The 21,798-nt window shown below is 41.3% G+C and overlaps 1 protein-coding gene across 12 annotated transcripts in view; it reads left to right on the top strand.

Moving 5' to 3' along the window:
- Positions 1-21,798, top strand: part of DGKI (diacylglycerol kinase iota) — a 507,839-nt gene that overhangs the window by 436,264 nt on the left and 49,777 nt on the right. For all 12 annotated transcript variants that reach the window (XR_007920530.3, XM_051849035.3, XM_051849034.3 and 9 more), the window contains 2 exons: positions 482-604; positions 18,065-18,090. Coding sequence is in view for 11 of the 12 variants with exons in the window: in XM_051849035.3 (XP_051704995.3) it covers positions 482-604; positions 18,065-18,090 (149 nt within the window). In the remaining variant the exon portion in view is untranslated. The remainder of the gene's footprint in view (positions 1-481; positions 605-18,064; positions 18,091-21,798) is intronic.

Below are 21,798 nucleotides of genomic sequence, written 5' to 3'. Positions count from 1 at the left end.
ATGGCTCAGAGCGCTTTGCCTGGATTGTACCTCTATTAGCTGTAGCTGCAAAATAAAATAGCCTGAAAACACACTTGAACCTGAACCTATCCCTTTCACAGTTCTCATGATTTCCAACCCCCTAGCCCTCCTATCCCGGAAACCCGTAAGTAAACTGGGATCAGGGAAGCCGCGAAAGAGGCTTGCTCCCTCCTGCTCTGCATTTCTACGTGAGTCTCCCTTCCATTTTATTGGTGTCACACATACAGTTATTTGATCTTGAAGTCCAACTTTGTCATCGGTAAAGAGGGCAGAATCATAGAACTGGCTCATGAATGTTGAGAAAAGTAACTGAACTGATAAACCGTGAAGTATCTGTTAAGTCTCCTGGAAAGGCGAAAGCCACTTCTTACACTGGGGTGCAGCAGCCGTGCAGAGAAAGAGTGGGAGCCTCGCGGCTGACTGCAAATGCCTAACCGTGTGGCGCTCTTCTTTCTCCCAGGCTGTCAGACTGGTGGAATCCCGCGCTCCGGAAGCGCATGCTGAGTGACAGTGGGCTGGGGATGATCACTCCCCACTATGAAGACTCAGATATGCAAGACCTCAGTCACTCCCGCGTGCTACAGTAAGAGGCTCCCACTGGCTTTTCCTCGGGCTGCAGTGACTGGGAGGGGCTTGTACCACGCTCCCCAATGGGAAGGGTTCTCTTCTCACTGGAGCTCAGTCTGTCTCGTGTCTGTGTCGCTGTGTGGTTTCACGGTTTTGCTTGCCCTGCTCCTTGTATCTGTCCCAAACTCCAGATGGAGTGTCACCTTCCATTGCGGTTGTTTCTGAGTCATCCTGAAACCTTGCATGTAGATCTGTAGATCCTATTAACTGACCAGTGTTCTCTTTACTGGGGTCCAGTATCTACCTAATGTCCCCATTTGCCACAGCAGGAAGGCATGAGAGATTATGACTGGTTTGGGAGGGACACATGTGTTTTCGTTTGTGTGAACATTTTGACTTGAGGGTTCAGTTGTTTCGAGTCCTGAGCCCTTGGACGTTTGCTGTGCTGTGGTATTGCCAAGTGGGTTTGCTGGCTAACATGAGGTGCTGCCAGACTTGGGGATGCAGTCCTTGGGGGTAAATCATAGAGCACAATTGTTGGTGTGGATTCTTCTGAGTTCTGATCATGGTCAGAAAGCAGGATACTGTTGGAATTTTTCAGTAAATTCTGCTATCTTTCTGTCCAGTGAGTCCTCCCTCCTGCCACCCTTCATTGCAGGAGCAGGTTCTAGGTGTGGTCCGTGGTCAGAGACACTCACTAATACTCAGTCACCCCATCTCAGAGGTTACACAGGTTCACAAAATCAGGCTGATTTCCAGGGGTATCTGGGGGTCCTACTCAAATAGTAACAACAGCTTTATAACACAGTGTGACCATTTTGACGGACTGGCAAGATTGCTTGGATTCTTAGAAATTGAGGATTAACTGAAGAGGCAAAATGCTGAATTATTTGTTAAGGAAGATTGGAAGCAATTTTGTTGTGACAAAGGGTAGGAAAATTAGAGAGCTGGAGCTAATTATTTCATTGGCGAAAGTTTTACTCAGATGCTCCCAGGGCCAAAGGAGACTTCATTTTAATTGCTTCTCTGTATCACCTTTATTTCTTTGTGTGAAGAGGAGAAAAGAAAAAGAAAAAGAATTACTATGGATTTTCTTTTTTAATTCAGCAATGTTGTTAGTTCCTGATTGCTTACCATTCAGGGTGTTTCTCCAGTTCCTTTATGTACAGAATTGCAGATTGGGAGCAGGGCAACTCAGTCACCCATGCGTGGCTGAAGAAGTGGCAGTCTGTCCGTGGGTAGACTTTTAGAAAATCAGAGTTTTAATTAGCTGCAGAAATAGCTGTTAAGTTTAGACAACCCAGATGAGTGTTTTCGTTGTTCATATATATAAAGGCTATTTTCAAAAAGTTAGAATGTGATTTTTGTCTAGTTTCCAATGCCCTGTTTTTTCTGTAGATAACACACTGATATACATATCTTGATACACGAAATGGCTGTTTCTAAGATGGTAAATGGGCTCTTCAAGAATCACACATAAATGTACAACTTTATGTAATAGCCTCAGTTTTAAAACACTGTGTTAAAATCAACTCAATTTTTGTCTGAGTTTTGTTATTCTTTCAATATTTCACTTGATTTTTTTAAAAATTGATCTTCGTTGGCATATATTGGTTTTCATAGTCATTCATTACTGTTTTATCTCTTAAATGAACTAGAGTAGTTGACCCTTTGTAGGAAAACACTTCTACAGAATCACTTGGAAAACAAATAAAATGACATCCAAATATTCACCTCTAGACTTTGAGTTTCTGCAGCTGAGTCTCTAGACGTTGTGGCACAAGGCAGACTCGTGGAGTACACGAGATGAAAAATGATTGAGGGAAAAAAAAATAAGTAAATACCTAATGTTAACTCTTCCATTATTTCTTCAAATTTTTTCATTGTGTGTATCCTTTAATTGTTTACAAATAACATTTTCATTTCCTGAAGAGATCATTTCTGACACAAATTGATATGATCTCAGTTATTAAAATATCTAGTAACAGTCATAATAGCTACTACTGATGAAATGTCTCCTACCTGCCTTGTCCTCCTTGTCTGTAACTTTTCAATAACTTTTATTTATTTAATGTAATTTAATTTTTTCTTTGAAAAACATTCCATTTACATAAGGGTAACAAATTTCATGTATTTCATATATATAGTTTTAAGAGCATGGCTTCCCACGGTACCCTCCCTCCCTCCCTGGCACCCATCCTCCCACCTTTTTGTTTTCTTATTAGCCAGTGCTTTACAGATGAGTAACCTGGGGCTCACAGAGGGTAAAATCTTTTTCTTAGGTCGCTCACGTTAGCAGGTGTGGTTGGAATTGAGGTTGGTTTGACTTTTGACTCTGTGCTTTTTCTGCTAAATTACGCTTTCCCAAAGGGAACCCTGCCAAGGCAGTGTGCTCAAAGCCCTAGAGCCCCAGAAAGTACACTTTTGTTCTATTTCTTTTAAACATTTGTAAAGTAAAATATCCTCAATATAGAGGTATTATCTATGCACATTAAATATGTATTTGCAAGCTTTCTGCATAGCAAATATAACAGTATTTTAAAACAATTTCTTTGCTGTGCAAAAAAGAGATTGAGTCAAAAATATTAAATATTATTTAAAATGTCCAAATTCAAATAAGTATAAAAATTAAATAGAAGGCAGTTCTGTTCCAATCACCCTTATTTTGTCATGTTTTACTACATGTACATTAGGTCTTCCTTTTAATTCATAAACCACATAGAGTAGCATAATAATAATAATAATTATAATTATAATATTGTGGCCAGCGCCATGGCTCACTTGGCTAATCCTCAACCTGCAGCACCGGCACCCCAGGTTCTAGTCCTGGTTGGGGTGCCGGATTCTGTCCTGGTTGCTCCTCTTCCAGGCCAGCTCTCTGCTGTGGCCTAGGAAGGCAGTAGAAGATGGCCCAAGTGCTTGGGCCCTGCACCCACATGGGAGACTGGGAGGAAGTACCCGGCTCCTGGCTTCGGATCAGTGCGGTGCTGGCCCTGGCGACCATTAAGGGAATGAACCAATGGAAGGAAGACCTTTCTCTCTGTCTCTCTCTCACTGTCTATAACTCTACATGTCAAATAAAAAAATAATAATATTGTTTTATGATTTTGTCTTTTTTGTTTTTTAAAATTTTTCACCACCTGTGTCATGCATTGCATATACTTTTGGAACTTGCCATTTCATTCAACTTCATATTGTTGAAATTCATACTGTTATATGTGGATTTTAATACCTTTTTGGTAGATAATATTATATCATAAATGTGGCATACTTTGTTTCTCCAGTTTGGTTTTGACTTAGACTATTTTATGATTCTATTTTTGTTTGTTTCTTGAAGAGCAAGACCTGTGTTGCTGTGTTCTCGCCCTCCCAGCTCCCACCCTCAAGGGGGTCTCCCACAAGGGTTCAGGTGCCTTGGGGTGAGGGGCCGGGCCGCCCCTCCCATGGTGCCTATTTTATGATTTTTAGAACTGCAGCAAACATCTGGTACATGTGTGCTTCTGTGTTGCAGAGTATATATGCAGATTCAAATTTACTCAGTATTACAACCTTTTCCTTCGCAGCTGGAATATTTAAGGATCTATCCACAGAAAGGTCATGGAGAATTATGATAGCATGGTTGGCATTTGGTGCTTTCAGCTTTAAAGCCCAGTCAACTTGGAGATAGGAAAAGTTAAATTTTCACATCCTGTTGACAATAAGAACAGACAATAAAGAAAAATTTTTAATTCTTAAAATTGAAAATACAATTTATCAACATTTTCAAGACACTGCTAAAGTGAGTCACAGAACATTGATGAGTATATTTATTTATTGAGGGGAAAGTGATTACATAAAAATAAACAAAGTGTTAAGTTTGATAAATTAAGAAAAGAATCTCAGAGTGAAAAATGAAACAAGAAGGGAGAAAAATAAACAGACAGAAATCAGTGAAAAGGAGAATAAAGTAAACAAAGCCAAGAATAAAATTCTTTTAAAATTGATTGTGTGAAAAGATAGATGAGAGAGGAAATTCTGAGAAGAGCTACTTTTAAAAAGCTGAAATGAGAGACGGAAGGAGTACAACTAAGGCACCTTCTCTAGTACTCTTCATGGAACTGGCGCTGCTTGGCTCCAGCCAGCCCTTCTCTCTGCCTTCCCCCTAATTCTAACTGGCCCCACTTCCCTGGGTCTGCTCTGGGCTTTCTCACAGTTTTAAACTTTAATGTCTTAAATCCATTGCCCTTCTTCCTTTAGGGAGAGAAAGAGGAATGAAACCAGCAGGGTGAATGCGATTTTTGTCATTATTGGAACAGATTGCAATGACAGGTTTGCATTTAGAAGCCTGATTGTTTTTTTAGGGGTCCATATGCCTATTTATGCAGAGGTCCTACAGAACCTGTGCAAGTAGTATATTGTCAGGTGTCTTCATAACCTGTGAACACAATCAAATCTTTAACAGCCGATTTTGGATAAATTGGTGGGAGGTGATTAACCCACATTATTACTAGTAGGGCCATAATAAATTTGTCTTAAAGGAAAACATGTATTTTCAATATCTGAGAGAATTCTACTTAAGATAACATGATTCTGGAAACACATTTGTGCTTATCCTTCACTGCACTGCCACTAGTAGTGGCAAGACTATATTTCATGTTGGCAAAAGATTAATAAGGAGAGAATTAAGTTGCATGCTAGTGGGCAGAGCTTATTTGAGTTGTAATAAATAACATTGCCAAATTAAAGTCTGTGAGATAAGAAAACAGGTACTGAGTGAAAACTCTGGTGTATGTTAAGGCTTCAAAAATATTTGTGGAAAAATGGAATTGAAACCCCAGAGGGAGCTTCAAAAAACTCATAGAAGTTGCATGATATATATATATAAAAAAACTATGCGTGGATTTAAAACATCTTTGCACAAAAATAAGCTTATCTTTTTTTAAAAAAAATATTTATTTATTTGAATGGCAGCATGGCAGAGAGACAGAGAGAGAGAGAGAGAGAGAGAGGTCTTCCATCCGGTGGTTCACTCCCCAGATGGTTACAACAGCCGGAGCTGTGCCAATCCAAAGCCAGGAGCCAGGAGCTTCTTCCGGGTCTCCCACATGGGTGCAGGGGCCCAAGTGCTTGGGCCATCTTCCACTGCTTTCCCAGGCCATAGCAGAGAGCTGAATCAGAAGTGGAGCAGCCGGGACTTGAACCGGCACCCATATGGGATGCTGGCACTGCAGGCAGCACCTTTACCCCTATGCCACAGCACTGGCCCCAATAAGCTTGTTTTTTAATTCCATTTTTACACGAAGTTTTTGAAGTACCCTACTGTTCTCTCCATGTTATCTTTGAGAAAAGGAGAGATTTACCTCGAGTCATATGGGTCCAGAGCAGGTAGGTGAAGGGGGTGGGAGATATTGCCTTAGTCTGAACCTCAATAATCGTTCTCAGGTATAAGATGTGGTTGGTGATGAGAAACTCCCAAACTGTCTAAAAGAGATGCACTGCTTGTCAGTATTTCCAAGTCCTAAGTCTGGAAGAAATATAATGAAGGATGGTCACACAAGGAAAGACAGACTCTTGTCACCAGACTAAGACACTGGAGAGACAGTGAGCCAATCACCTGGGGGCAGACATTCAGCCCCCAGAGGACAGCATCTGGGAGGGTATCTGCTGCCTGATTGGCTAAGCAGAGCTAGTGGATTTTTATGACTGGGAGAGCCTGTCTGTCTACAACAGAGGATAATGGCATCAAAGATTGAACTATTAAAAAAAAAAGATTGAACTATAATATGTAAAAGATCTGATTGATGATTTTATTTGGATTCTAAGAAGCAGGCTAAGCCATTCAGTCCATCGTTTATTAAACAAATCTATATTAAGCCTCTTCAGTACCAACTAAATGAGAAATATTATTGCCCTTGTAAAGTTGATATTCAAAGGGGGGATATTATGTAAGCCAATTATGAACACTCCCACTGATGATTGGAGTATGTGAGTATATGCACAGAGTGCTCTGGAAATGTGAGAAAATATAATTTGCTATTTCTTTTACATTTCCACTTTTTAATTTTTATTTGAAAATACTATTTTCTGATGATTCTTTTTATTTCTGTGGTGGAAAATACTATTTCAAAAATTAATGAATATGGCCTCAGATTTAAAAAAAAAAATTGGTCCTTAAGGTGTTCTGTGCATATTTTAAACAACTTTGTGCTTTTTTCCTCATTGTACAGCCAGAAATACCTCTCAGGTAATTGAAGACCCTCAGTGACAGTTTCACATCACTCTACCTGAAATGTGCTTAAGGAAAATTGTACAACTGAAAAATTACTTTATGATATCCAAGACACAAAATAATGCTTTAAACCAAAAAACTGACCCTCTGACATTGCCCACCGTTCTGCATCCCCGTATCAAGAAGTGATAGAGTGATAGCCTCCAAGCCCTCCCCCTTCCAAAAACTCAGATGTTCGGGGCTGAGCCTACGAAAAGCAGCTTCGTTGCTTCGCAGTCCTCAGCTCTTTCCTTTCCTCAGTTTCTTCGGGCAGCAGTAGGTTATGGCATGGCCCTCATGAAAAGGGCAGTTGAGCTGATTGTCAAAGCTTCAGGTTCTCTGCAGGAAGACAGACTATTGAGCAAGGATTTGGGTTGTGGAAATATACCTTGAGCATCGCAATCAGATAAGAGGGAGAAAATTAATCTTCTTAGGGGGATGCGGGCTTTGCTGGACTGTATCTCAGAGATGAAGTCAGTGCTTTCCGTATACAGATAGCTCCTGGCATCTGCTTCACCAAGATATTTGGGTCCCATCGCTGCTTACCTTTGACTGGTCTAAATCTTGCTTGCTCTGTGTAATCACTCCGGATGGAAAAAACTGTGGATTGATCTGTATCTTCCTTTCTTCTCATTTTTTTTTTCTCCTGGCCTTACCTCAACTTGTTACTGTCTCTATTTACCCAAGGACATGATAACACTGTATTTGTGTGCAAAAATAGTTATCAGTTTTTCTTGGTTCTTATTCTAGTTGGTCCTCAAACAGTTATGCATCTGGAAGCTCTAAACCACTTGGGGAAAACGGAGTCACATTTCCAAGTTCAGTTAGTGCAAGAGCCAGAATAAAATTCCCCTTGCACCAGATCTTATTTTGACTGACACTTGCCAAGTTAAACAAGCTTTAATATTAAACATCTATTTTATTTAAAATGGTGCCAGGAAATTCTGGCCTGCCATCTCCGTGAGTTCAAGTTCTGCCAGTGATTATGGAATGAGAAGATGTGATTACTGTGAAGCGGCTCTCTTGTTCTCATTTGTAAAAGCTGGCAGCCTGTCCTGCTCACCCTTCAGGAATATTTTGAGTGTGAGGCAAAGTTGACTGGACCCTTCTTTAAAGCATGTGAACTCCTTAGATTGCCAAGCCATGTAGCACTCCCCAGCATCGCCAGCCCTTTGCACCATACCTGCTGTGGAGGAGCGGCCTGCGTTGTGACACAGCGGGCTGGCTGCTGCCTGCAATGCCAGCAGCGCATATGGGCACCGGTTGGTATTCTAGCTGCTTCACTTTCGATCCAGCGCCCTGCTGATGGCCTGGGAAATGCAGCAAAGGATAGTCCAAGTACTTGGGCCCCTACACCCACGTGGGAGACCCTGAAGAAGCTCCTGGATCCTGGCTTCAGCCTGGCCCAGCCCCAGCTATGCGCCCATCTGAGGAGTGAACCAGCAGATGGAAGATCTCTCTGTCTTAGCTTCCCTCTCTGTAACTCTGACTTTCAAATAAATAAACAAAATATTTTAAAAGCAAAACCATGTTTTAGGGTGAATTGATGAAGTCAGATATTAGAGAAAAGATACTCCATCAAACCAAAATAGGTATGTGTTTATTGGTGTCATTTTAGTAAACTCAGTGCTGGTGACATAACAATTATGACAATATAATATTTAAAATGTTGAAATTTTTTATTAGGCTGTTGGGCACACTCACATATTCCAAACTTTCATATGGATATATTTGAGTTAGGGAATTCGCACCCACAAAATAATAAAGATGCATTTGAATCCTTGACTTGAAGAGATGTTGTATCACAAATCAGAAAGGGGAACATAACTATGGTGCATGCAGAAAGTTGTAGGCACTGTTGATGAGCATGGTGATAGGGTGGGCACCCAGGAACAGTTGCATCCAGAAGCCTATGCAGCGAGAAGTGCCTCATGTATTTTTCTGAATAGTGTTATTCTGTCAGTGCAGTTTAGCTTTGAAGAGGTTTCTGGTGTTCTTTGGATGGAGAGGAAGATGACTAGGTGTGTGGGAAACCATGAACTGGCGAACGGTTATGGATGGAACAGAATCCTGCAACTTCCTAGGGATTTCCAACAAAAGGAGACAGATAAACCCAGAGCTGTGGGAAGTTTGGGGGCAGTATTTCTTCCTGAGTGACCAGACAGACTGGGAGTGGTAGAAAGACACTCTCGGGGAATCGCTGGTTTCCTTTAAAAACAATACAGAAGAGATTTGTCCTATCTTCCAACAGATTCTGCTTTAGGGACCAAAGGAAAGCCAGTAAGAAGACAACAGAGATCCTTGTGACAAAATCACTCCAGTGGCATCTAGGACAGGCAGATGAAAACTTCATCTCCCTCTGCACTTAGCAGCTAAAGTGCTGTTATTGCCAGTATAGAGACAGCCTGTTTGCACTGGCTGTGCTGGAAGTGGGGACATGTGTGTGCAGCCTTCCATGTGTTCCCTGGGAAAAACCACATGCTGGAGGCAGGGTCCCGTAGCTGTGCATTTTTGGATAGTTGATTGACTCTTTCCTATTCCAAGAAGTGAATTTTCTTTGAAGGTCTAATGGTACTATTTGAAAAAAAAAAAATTTGAAAGTCAAGAGACAGGAAAAGGCACACACACACACACACACACACGGAGCTCACTGTGGCTAGTTTACTCACCAAACGTCCACAGTGGCAAGAATGCTAGAGCAGGAAGCCAGGAACTCAATCCAGGTCTCCCGTCTGAGCAACAGGAATGCAATTACTTGAGCCATTACTACTTCCTCCAAGGGTCTACATCAGCAGAAAAGTAGAATCAGGTGCCAGAGGCAGGGATCAAACCTGCACACTCCAAGTGGTGTGCATGCATCCTAAACCAGGTTCATAATGACTGGGCCAAATGCTTACTCTGCCTGTTAATAGTTTGATGTTGAAATCTCATCAGCTTGGTAGAGGGAGTCGGGATAAAAGGTTGGATGGCCAATATCCAAGCTAAAATAAATGGACATCAATGTAAGGAATGTTAGTTCTACAAAATGATGGGTCTTCTTTATAAAAGAGGGTTGTTTTAAAAGTTTGTTTATATTTGTTTGAAAGAGTGACAGAAAAAGAGAGAGAGGGAGAGAGGGAGGGAGGGAGGGGGCAAGAGTGCTTCCATCCACTGGTTCTCTCCCCCAAAAGCCTGCAACAGCCAGGCTTGGCCAGGTTGAAGTCTGGAGCCTGGAACTCCATCTGGGTCTCCCACATGGGTGGCAGGGACACAGCACTTGAGCCATCTGCTGCTGCCTCCCAGGGTGCGCATTAGCAGGAAGCTAGATCAGAGGCAGAGGTGGGATTCAGTCCCGGGCACTCTGATATGGGATGCTGGTGTCCAAATAGCAGCTTAATGCTGTGTGCCACCATGCCTGCCCTGCAAAGAGAGTTTTTCTAAGCACATGGGTTAAGATTTTGTCAGGAGTAAAAATGAAAAAATGTCCATCCTTTCAGTGAAGTGGGCACTGTTAATGAGGACCCTGCCCATGCTTTTCCTTCCGTTGTGAAAAGGAGCAAATACCCAAGGCTAATTCATCCCGCAGTCATTCCTTCCTGGAGAATCCCCACTCTGTGGAACCCAGGTCCCTCCGAATGTGTCCCCTGTCACTAGGGTCCATAGCAGTTTGGGGCAACAGAAGGGCACGTGGGAAGCATGTTTGCTTTTTCGTGGATTGAATCACAATCAGTAAGGATGCCTGTCAGGGTCAGAGCTAGATAGTTTTTTGAATTCTGTCAACTAGAGAGGACACCATAGTTTATGCATGTGACTTTGTTACTTCGTCCTGAAACATAACTTATCTGCATACAAATCTGCTCTTCCGACCACTGTCCTGAGACTTACCCTTCAAAGATTACCTTAATCCCTGTCTCCTCTGTCACTCAGCAGTGAGTTTACAACTGCCCTATCCCTTGCCTCTTTCTGTTCCGCCCACCTGAGCATTGAGGCAGAGGCCTCGGGGAACGCAGGGGAGGAAGAGCACAGAGAGCAAGGGGGTGCTTCTGGGCTCTGGGTCCTGCCCCCACCCCTTGTCCCATTTGCACTATTTCTTCAGATCCCAGGGCTTTCATGTCCAGACGTGTGTTTCAAGGTTTCAAGCACATCCCACACACACTCACCTCCAAAATAGCATATCAGCCTGTTTGCTACTTTTTGAAACTGTGACCAAAATTCTTGCTTTCTCAGTCTATCTGGGTTATGTGAATAATGTGATTAAACGGACCTAATGTATGAAGGGGTGGTCATTTTGAAATCTTTCAAAAAATATTTGCCATGAATTCTAGCTCGGTGGGGTACTGGCCTGTCTCTCAGGATGTTCATGCATGACCTAAGGGGTGCTGATGTCTTGCAGACTTACACAGGATGTGCAACTTCTCCGGAGTATTTTGGGAGACCCCCGGAGCCCACAGCTCTACAACATGGAGGAACTATTTGGAATCTGGGGAGATGAAGATCACATTTTCCCTTTTTCTAACTTTTCTGTGCTAATCACTATGCATAAGAACAACAGACATTGACAGTTTTCTCTAATACTCTGCTTGATGATATTAGTCTCACACCATAACTTTCACAGAATCACCTTGAAAGTGATAAGGGAATGTTGTAAGCTAAGCATCTCTGCCAACTTCAGGACTGGAGTTCGGTACACAACAATGATTTGTTTTTAATTAAAGACTAGTTTACTTATTTATTTGAAAAGGAGAGTGACAGAGGAGAGAAATCTTTTGCCTCTCCCTTCTACTGGGTCATTTTCCAAATGCCTGCAACAGCTGGGGTACACAGGGCTGAAACCAGGAAGCGGAAATCCATCTGGGTCTCCCACATGGGTGGCAGGAACTAAAGTATTTGGGCCATCATTTGTTGCCTCCCAAGTGTGTTAGCAGGGACTTGGGTCAGAAGTGTGGAGTAGCCTGAACTCAAGCCATGCAGTCCATTATGGGATGTCGGTGACTCAAGTGGTGGCTTAACCACTGCACCACCACAACAGCTGCCCCATGGCAGTGATTAATATTAAACCAGTGAATGAATTAAATTATTCTCGGAGATAGCCTGTGGAAAACATTTTCATTGCTGGTTTTCAATATTGCCGTGATTTGTTTATATTCATTTTGTCATTTGCTCACTGAGCGCCCCTTCTGGTTGTGTTGTATATGATTTACCACTGAGATACCCTCCTGACCTTGCCCACAGAGGAGTTGAAGGAGACAGGCACCACTTAGACTGCTTCTCTCTCCCAGGGTCATGCACCTGAACTTCTGGGGTGTATTATGGTTGTCTTCAGGAGGTGTGCCATAACAGCTTTCAGCCCCATCTATGTTTCTTTCTTCCATTTTTTTTAGAACTGGATGCACAAATCCTTATTTTGATTTTATAAAAATAATCAGGGGCAGGCAAGCACTTACCCAACAATCAGGTACCACCAAGTCCATGTGATAGATCCCGAGCTGGGAGACTTTCTTGTAGGCTTCGTGTTCTCACACTAAACATGGCACTCAGCGTGGTTTGCCTTTCCCACCTAGAGCTTCATGCTTCAACTTATGCCTAACAGAAATTACCTCCTTCAGAGACAGCAGATGATTAAGTCTAAACAGAAGCTAGGGCTCCCGCAATCACAAGTGCTTCTGGAGGCAGCTCTCTCTTGGTTGGGTTATGGAATAATATGGCTTTTCTCTCCCTTTACCCCCTATTTTTTGCAAATAGATAGGCAACTGTATCACAAAGACTGATTTTTAAAGTGAAGTCTCACTTCTTTAATTTCTGCGTAACTGTGCCAATACTTTTTTATCCATCTCACCTTCATAATGCAAAAATGCAGTGTCAGATTTTCATGATGAACAACTTGTTAAGGATTAATTTCTTCTACTCCAGCTCTATCTTTCATCTGTTTCCTTCCCATGTCTGCTGCCCGCTTTTGCCCATTTTTCCCTTCATTTTGTTGGAGTTCCTGGGAATTAACAATAGGTGGCAGTAAGATTTCAGACGTGAGGGATATTGAGGGACTTCTCTCAGCTGCCGATTATGGAGGGTACAGGACAGAAATCGGTTTGTAGGAATTAATGTCAAACAGTGATATTTTGTAAGAGCTGAATTTAAGTAAATAGAGAACTGTATTTTAGAAACAAAATGGATTTCAGGCATAGCTCACATCAGGGTCATCAGAGTATGTGCTTTTATGGCAGAGTGTTAAAGACTGAAAAATTATGAGAATGCAGGAAGTTAATGGAAATTAACCTCAGATGAGAGACTCACCAAGCTGCTTTTATTATTTTCTTCCCTTACCTCCCCCGAAAAGAGCCACCTCGGCTCCTTCGCTGGCTCTGCGCTTTCTCCATCCCTCCTCTCTGTTGGTAGTGAATGTTACCTTTGAGGTTGTTTGGCATCCCCTGAATGGATCTGTGACCACTTGAATAGAGAATGTGTTTGTCTTTCTCTCCTTTCAATGCCACTCTGTGTGGCTGCTGTCCCTTTCATCTCTCTCACTCTCATTCTCTCTCGCCTGTTCTCTTTTACTGTATCTGCTTTGTTCATTGTCTTAAGAGAAATAGTCACAATTAGAAGGAGCAAGAGCACACAAAGAGAGTATTATAGTTGATGGAGATTCTCCGTGCTGACAGATTTCAGATTCTATTTTGCCTAATGAGAGATGCTTTGGGACTAGGCTGATGATGGTGTCACTTAGAGTCATGATCTTGCCGTTTCTCCCTCAAGCCCTTGCAATCCTGTCACAGGCCTGGTGTGCACGTCCTTTGGGGAAGAAATGCTTTCCAGGGATATTGCATCATCCTTTGGCTTACTTGATTTAAACAAACATGCTTGACCATCCGTAGTTACAGGACATACACAGACTTTGTGTAGCTGCATCTCTTCAGGATCAGAGAGAAGAAAAACAAAGAAGGTGTTTCTGCAACAGAGACTTCAGCTTTGTTCGTTCTGCCCAAGTTTATCTTGCTTATTCAGGGTCTTTTGTGGTTGCATGTGAATTTTGGGATTGATTTTTCTGTTTCTGTGAAGAATGCTATTTGCTTTTCGATAAGAATTTCATTGATTCTGTTTATGATGGTGACTCGTATGGGCACTTTAACAGTAATAATTTTTCCAATCTGTGAACATGTGATGTCTTTCTGTTTATTTGTGTCTTCTTAAGATTCTTTCCTCAAAGTTTTTTTTTTAAGTTTTATTTATTTATTTGAAAGTCTGGTTACACAGAGAAGGAGAGGCAATGAGAGAGAGAAAGAGAGAGAGAGAGGTCTTCCATCCGGTGGTTCACTCCCCAACTGGTCGAAAAGGTCGGAGCTGCGCCAGTCTGAAACCAGGAGCCGGGAGTTTCCTCCAGGTCTCCCATGTGGGTGCAGGGGCCCAAGGACTTGGGCCATCTTCCACTGCTTGCTCAGGCTACAGCAGAGTGCTGGATTAGAAGTGGAGCAGCCAGGACTAGAACTGGCACCCATCTGGGATGCCAGCACTGCGAACGGTAGCTTTACCCGCTAGGCCGAAGTGCTGGCCCTTTCTCAAAGTTTTATATCTTAATGTATTTTAAATTATTGCTCACTTCCTCTTAATCTGCTCTTCAGTGCAGCGCTGACACAGAGAAAAAAGCCATCCAGCTTTTTCTAGACACCGGGGAAAGCTGTTTTCTTTTCAGCCCTGGAGTCTTGTGACTGTATCTTGACCGTTATGTTTCTTCTTTACGTTTAGGCTTCACATTGGCTATGCTTCCTTCCCCACTTGCTCCCTTTTTAATTTCTAAGTTGTAAGGAGATTCATTCACAGTTTTTAACCTGCTTCACGTTATCGTTTTTAGTGTCTACCCTGCCCACCTTATGTCTTCTTCTTGTGGCATTTTTACATAAATCATCATTCTGATTTCCTTTTACGATTACGCATAGCATTTGCATTGGGTGTGTTCTTTCTGAAACTGTAGTTTGGTATAGATGATTGTGATGAGTGGCTTAGGGAATTGCTGTAAATGTGATGTTGGGTCTGTTGTCTTCCCAGGCCTGTCTTACAGCACTCCTCTGGAGTCAGATTCTAATTCTAAGGAGTAGAACATTCTGGCTCATGGTGGAGGGCTTTCAGCTCTGCCTCTTTAGCCAGCATCAAAGTGCTGTCTCTGTCACCTTGAATGCTGTCCCAGTTTTTACTGTGCTTGGCATCACTTCTTCATGTATGATCATTTAGATTTAAACATCTTTCATGTAGTCATATATGGTGTTTCTTTTACTGTTTCTAGCCCTCTCTGGTTTTTCCATGGATTTCAAAAAGAAATGAGGAGCAAAGAAATTTGTATTCTGTATTATTAGCATGGAAGTTTTAAAATAATTGCCTTTAACATGTTTTTTGCCTTTTAACTTGTCATCTTGCCCTCTCCTAGTCCATTCTCCAAGAAACGTTCCTTCAAATGCACAAATCATAACACGTGACTTCTTTGCTTTAAAATATTGCTCCATATAGCTTAGAAGGTATGAGGGTCCTTCAGGATGTTCATTGAAAGAATGGAATTAAATGATGTTTGTGTGCAAAAATGTTTTTGAAATCCATGTAGAGTGTTTTTAGAAACTTTCTGAAGATCCCTCATTTTCATAGATTCAATTTACTGTTTTTGGTACTAGAATAAGCTTGCCTTTTAATTTTGTTTTCCACAAATGTTTTTTGCAGTATCCTTGTGAATTGCAAGGACTTCAATGTGGGTCCTGTTTTTTGCTTCCTTAGTCTTGGCTATTACCACTCCTTTTCATTTTGGCAATAATGAGTTACTTGTACGTCTGGTAACATCCTGTGAGAGCTCATGCCCTTTGCACATTTCTACCGCTTCTGCCTTGGCTCCTTCCCCTTTCTTACCTACCCTGATAGGTTTTATTTATCCTTCAAAGCCAGCTCAGATGGCTCTTGTTCTTTTGGAAAAGAGAAGAATGGATCTCTTTCTTCTGTATGCTTCCTCTTTATTTCATATATGCTTTGGGATCTTTTTGTATATATACGTGTGTGTGTGTGTGTGGATATGTGTACATATGTAATGTGTACATTGTAATCATTTGCTCAGATATTTTTCTTCTTTACTACATTATGAATTCCTTGAAATTGTTATTTGAATATCCATCAATCAATACAGGGCTTAGTACTCAAATCAACAAGAACTAAAGATTCAAACATAGATAATACCTGTTCAGGCTTCATGAAATGGGAGAAAGATTTTTAAACTTTGTTTTCACTTTGCTAAATTTGATGAAATAAAAATGTAATATATACCAAAATATATTTAACAAACAAACATTAATACTCTGTAGACCATAATAATAAAAAAAAACCTCGTGATCAGGAAAGGAGTTAAAGGGTGAATGCTGCCATGGAACTACGGGAATGCTAGGAAGAGTTGACATTATGAGGGCATTGCTGTCTGCATGTTCAAGTGTACATGGAGAGAAAAATGAACAACCCAGGACAGAACCACAGGTTTTCTGGTGTGGTGGGAAGACTATGCAGGGAGTTTTTCTCCATACTTCAGTGGTCAACTTTGAGAAAGGGTATCTGTTCCTGGGATCCAGCCTCTGTTCTCAAAATAACTACTTCTATTGCTGATTTCAGGATATTTCTTCTCTCCTGAGCCAAGTTTTGTAGAACGTTTTATGCCCGTTTCTAGCAATAATGGATGATGTGCATGTCTCCGTAGTGTAATTTTGTGACTTGTTGCAGTGAGAGGTGAAATACTGAGTGAGGACTGAAATACTCCATATGTCTTACAACTCCACAAATCCAGGCATGTGAGAGACGTGCAGCGAAGAAATGCAACATGACTAATCCTCACAGAGCCTCTGAAGTTGATGGTTCTTCTCCACCGCTGGACAGACTGCAGCATGCATCCCCTCGGGACTTCAGTGGAGCCATCTGGAATTTCTCAGATTTCATATTAGTGCAGTGATTTTGCAGAAAGACAGCAAAGGCACCACTTCACAAGGCCTCCACCTGAGACAGCTGGTTGTCCATTAGCATGTTTTTTTTTTCTTTGTCCTAATAGTTCTGTGAGAAGTTAATTATAGCCAGTTTTAGACATGTTTTTGCTTACTTCTTATCCAAAGACATCAGGGGTGAGGATGTCTTCTTGTCCCTCTCTCTTTTTCATACCCTAGGCAGGTTAAGAAATTAGCTCACCTTGCTTGTTTCTCTTCAGATTCACCTTCCGATTCTGTTTCACCCTGCATTCCGCACCCTTCATTCGTTTTTCCTTGTCACTAGGGAAGATTGTGAGTGTCTCAGATACTGAGTGCTATGACTCATTTGGCTGTGTGACTGCCCACAGTATAACCAGTCTAGGGTGTCAGGTCCATTCCTTCATCTTCAGCCGACCTCACCGCTGGCCTAGAGCAGGCAAACTTGCCTTGAAGGTCGTTAGAAGGTAACATGACGACTTTCTGAAAGGTTCTGGAATATGCTAGTGTTTAAACACTAGTAAGTTGACAATCAAAACTGTAGTCTTTCAAGCTGGAGATGAATTTATCTTTATGGCTATCTGTGTTGCTGAAAGTATTACATTTAGTAGCCAACTGAAGGAAAAGTGGTTTTTGTGGTTGCTAGAATGTTCCATTTGGTATCTGACTACCGTATTTACCGCTGGATCCACACATGGGATCAGGAGTCACCAGTTTATGAATATTCAGGGGACCCCCAGTGGCTTCCCTCTTGCCTGACTCTGGTACCTCCAGGGTTTAGAGACACAAGACCAGCACCCAGAGGTTTGGTATTATGCTTACTCAAACATTGTATGTCATGGAGCAAAGTAAAAATACAGTGAGAATGTGTGCTATTTCTTTTACTTATGTGTCATTTTTACTGTGGAAGTAGATCTCCTTTAATGTACAGACACTCCGTGCTTATACTGCTAGCATTTTCTCTAGCCTTGGGTACTAGGCGACAGCATAGTTGGCATCCATGAGTTCTATGAGTTCTCTCTCTGTTTTTGGTGACAAATCCAAATTTAATTAAATGTTAATATCATGCATGGATTATGATTTTAGAAACTTCTAAAACTCAACCATCCAAGCAAAGTTTGGGGGCAGTTGATTGGATTATACCATGCAACCAACACATTAATTGCATTGTCTACTTATATTGAGTTATATTTACCTTTATTTTATGGGAATACTTCTATGAAATTCTTCATAGAATAATTATCACATATGAAATATTTATCATGCTTATTATGTCTCTTTTTAGGTCACCAGTCTCTTCAGAAGATCATGGTAAGAATTTGTCTTATTTATTCCAATATATAGGATTAAGAGTTCAGCCCTGGGCTTTGTATTTCATTATCAGAGAGAAAAAATAATTAAGAAAGTATTTCTAAGATGTTGGCCTTATATTTTTTGACTGTGAAATGCCAAGCACTTTTAAAAACTAAATAAACCCTGACCAAATTTGCTATCTTTTATTATTTTTAAATCTATTAGAGCTATTTTATTAACAAATACTATGAAAACTAATGTATTCTGCCTGACTTCTTTCTCATCACTGGAAACTTTGTTGACTTTAGGGCAATTGGATAACCTCTCTGAGTCAGATTTCCATCTTTAAAATTGAGATTTATTGTAGAAATTCCCAAAATTCCTTTCAGATTGGACATTGGGACCATGTCCCTAGGTATCTGATTACAAAGACTATTCTAACTTTGAAGTGAAGCTAATTATAAGTGGCATTAGTCCTTACACAGTTGATGTAAGTTATTTTCATTTAAGAGATAGCTATTGGGGTGGGCTTTGTGACACAGGCAGATTAAACCACTACTCGGAATACTCTCATTGCATATTAGAATGTCTGTGCTCAAGTCCTGCCTCTGATTTTGATCTGGCTTTCTACTAACACACACTCCCGGAAGCAGTAGATGGTGGCCAAGCACTTGGGTATGTTCCACCCACATAGGAGATCTAAATCAAGTTCTGGCTCCTGGCTGTGACCTGGCACAGCCCTAGCTGTACAGCCATTTGGAGTGTAAACTAGCAAATGGGAGATCTCTCTCTCTCTCTCTCACTGTCTCTGTCTATGTGTGTATGTGTGTGTGTGTGTGTGTTTGTGTCCCTCAGCCTTTCAAATAAATAATAGATAAATCTCTAAGAAGAGAGAGAATGGGCTGACAAGATGTAGAAGGTAAGCTGCTGCTTGTGACACTTGCATTCCTTATGAGTGCCAGTTCGAGTCCCAGCAGCACCACTTGTGATCCAGCTCCCTGCGAATGCACCTGGGAAAAGCAGTGGTGAATGGCCCAAGTCCATGGGCCCATGTTACCTACTTGGGAGACCCAGATGGAGTGCCTGCTTCTGGCCTGTCCTAGCTCCAACTACTGCAGCCATTAGGGAGAGTGAACCAATGGATAGAAGATTCTCTCTCTCTCTCTGCCTTTCAAATAAATAAAATAAATCTTTTTAAAAAAGAGATAGCTAGAATATTAATTTTATATAGTAAAATCTACTCTTATTGCCTGTGAGATAAAATGTTTCCAACAATCCCACAATATGCTCAGATTTCCGATAATGTATTTTTACATGGACCTGTAAAAACCTCAGCAGTGGAATCTTTGTCTTTACTGCTTATTTGTCATCTTGTCCTCCTGTCCTCCCCATGACCTATACCCAGCCGTGTGGCACTGCATTTCAGAGCCTCACCATGTTAATTATACGCTGCATTTATGCATATTGTTCTATGGGCTGGAAGCTTCCCCTTCCTACATATCTCACCTCATTTTCAGCTCATTCAGAGCTTTCTGATTCAATTATTATGCCAAATATTTTTCTACATTCTAGGGCATAACACAGAACTTTGAAGCTTCATTTCTCTGATTCTCCTACTAAACTGTTAATATAACTGGTAAACAACAGCAAGCATTCAAAAAATGTTTATTAAATGAATAACTTAAGGAAATGGAGAACTGGTAGACTAACTTTCTTGTGTCACATGTGAACCTTGTCCCAATTTTGGAATGATTGTATTGTGTTCTAGGAAGAATCATATGGAGAATTATGTTCCATTAAGTCGGAATTAGGCAGTTGACAGTCTCATAGTAAAGTAGAAGCTTGTGTTTGGTTTCTGTTTTGAACTGTTTGCCCTTAATAGCTTTTGATGTTTTGCCTTCCTTTCTGGAAGAACTTTTCCATTAAAAAGGTGGGGTAGGGGCTCTAAAAGGCAACTTGATCGGCTCCTAGGACCTCTGACCCGGTCCAGAGACACCAGAGAGCATATGTCAGGGTCCTTTGAAATCCTGAGAGGTGACTGCTGCCAGAAGGCCCTAATCTGTTTTAAGAGCACTTCAGAATTTATTATTTTAAGACCTGTTCCATGTAATGAGTTGAAGAAATGTTGTCCAAATTATGTGTTACATGCCCATGTCTCTTAGTTTGATTCTGTAACTTCCAAAAATAGTTCAAACATGTAGTGTAAAATTGGAATGCTGATTTAACTAATCTTATCTAGTTCTTCATCTTCTGGTTCATAGGTACTTGAAAAATATTGTTATCTTTTTCTATTTCCTTATGTTTCCACATTTCTTAAAGTTTGTATTTGCCTTGGTCAATGAAATATCTCGAATGCCACACCATCAGTGCTACATAGTGTTTCACACGCAGTGATGACATTGTAACACACTTGTAGCATTTGTTTCTTTCTCAAATTTATGGCTGGAAAATTCAGGGCACAGGGGGAAAATGGATTGTGAAATTGCAATACTAAATTCTGTGCCTGCTGATTTTCTGTTTTGTTCACTTTCCACCAATCATCCTGCTTCCCTTTGTGATCGCTGATCACTCTGGCTGTCTCCAAAACATCTCCCAAGAAGCTGTTCTGAGCAAAATGCAATTTGCAAAGTCCAATGACCGTGGCATTTTGCATTCTCACAGATGCTCTGTCATGGAGTGCTGGCATACACTGGTATGGTCGTGTTCCTCTCTTATTCTTGCTTTCATTTTCTGTGTCTGTGAAATGGGGAAAACAGTATGTACTTTGTGTCCCTCATCAGACCGGTGTGGGTCCAAGCAGGACGTCCCTGTGAGATCACTCCCGAACTTACAAGAAGTGTCTCAAGCACGATGTTATATTCTCTAGCACTCTGGCAAGGAAGAGGAAACACAGATTTGCCAAGGGGGTCTGTGAGGCATTGTATACTGCCTTTGAAAAGTTAAAAGATCAGGGGGGAGGGGACTTTTTCTTTCAGCATTGTCATTAGATTTTCGTCAGAAACCTGTTTTATATCAGGGTGAGAGGAGAGACATGTTTCATAGGCAGTATAGCTCCTAGGGCCCAAGTCAGGGCTCAGTGCACGGTTAGCGGTGAGCTCACACAGACCGGGCGAGACAAGGCAGGAGTGGCTGCTCCTGTTTATATGGTAGAGTATCAAGGTCATTAACAACAAAGACTAAATGTTACTGAGCACTAATGCAGAGACACTGCGATGAAGTATCCCAACTACATGATTTCGTTTTGTCTTTAGCAAAAAGCCCTCCACAGTGGATGTGTCAACCCTTGTTACACCTGGGGAAGCAGCTTGCCTAAGGTCACATACGTAGCACGTGGCAGAGTTAATTTTCAACCCAGTTCTAATACCCAAACTCTTGCTCTGTCATCCACTTCATCCCTGGAAAACCAAACACTTGATTGTCAGCATTAAGGAAAATTGGTAAGATTATTGAGGAAAATCAGATTTTCCCCTTTTAACAAGAGCGTATTTACTACTGCGTAAGTAATTTCTTTTTAATGACAAAGCAAAACAGAACAAAAATAACCGCTTTCTCCCTCCTGCTGGGAATGATTTGTCCCTGTAGGAAAAGTAAATACCAATGTCACATTTTCTCATAATTAGTTAACTGAGTGAAGCCAAAGCTGCAGGGAAACCTGCCATACCAAACCCCAGTGGGCACATTACGCTGTGATGTTGCATCTGGAAGCAGGAGGCCTCCCCCTTGTCA

The sequence above is a fragment of the Oryctolagus cuniculus genome, chromosome 3 (genome assembly GCF_051225735.1).
Source record: "Oryctolagus cuniculus isolate XC-2025 breed Fujian yellow rabbit chromosome 3, ASM5122573v1, whole genome shotgun sequence".
NCBI classification, from domain to species: Eukaryota; Metazoa; Chordata; class Mammalia; order Lagomorpha; family Leporidae; genus Oryctolagus; species Oryctolagus cuniculus.
Note: the sequence above shows the minus strand (reverse complement) of the source record. Positions and strands in the feature narration are given on the sequence as shown.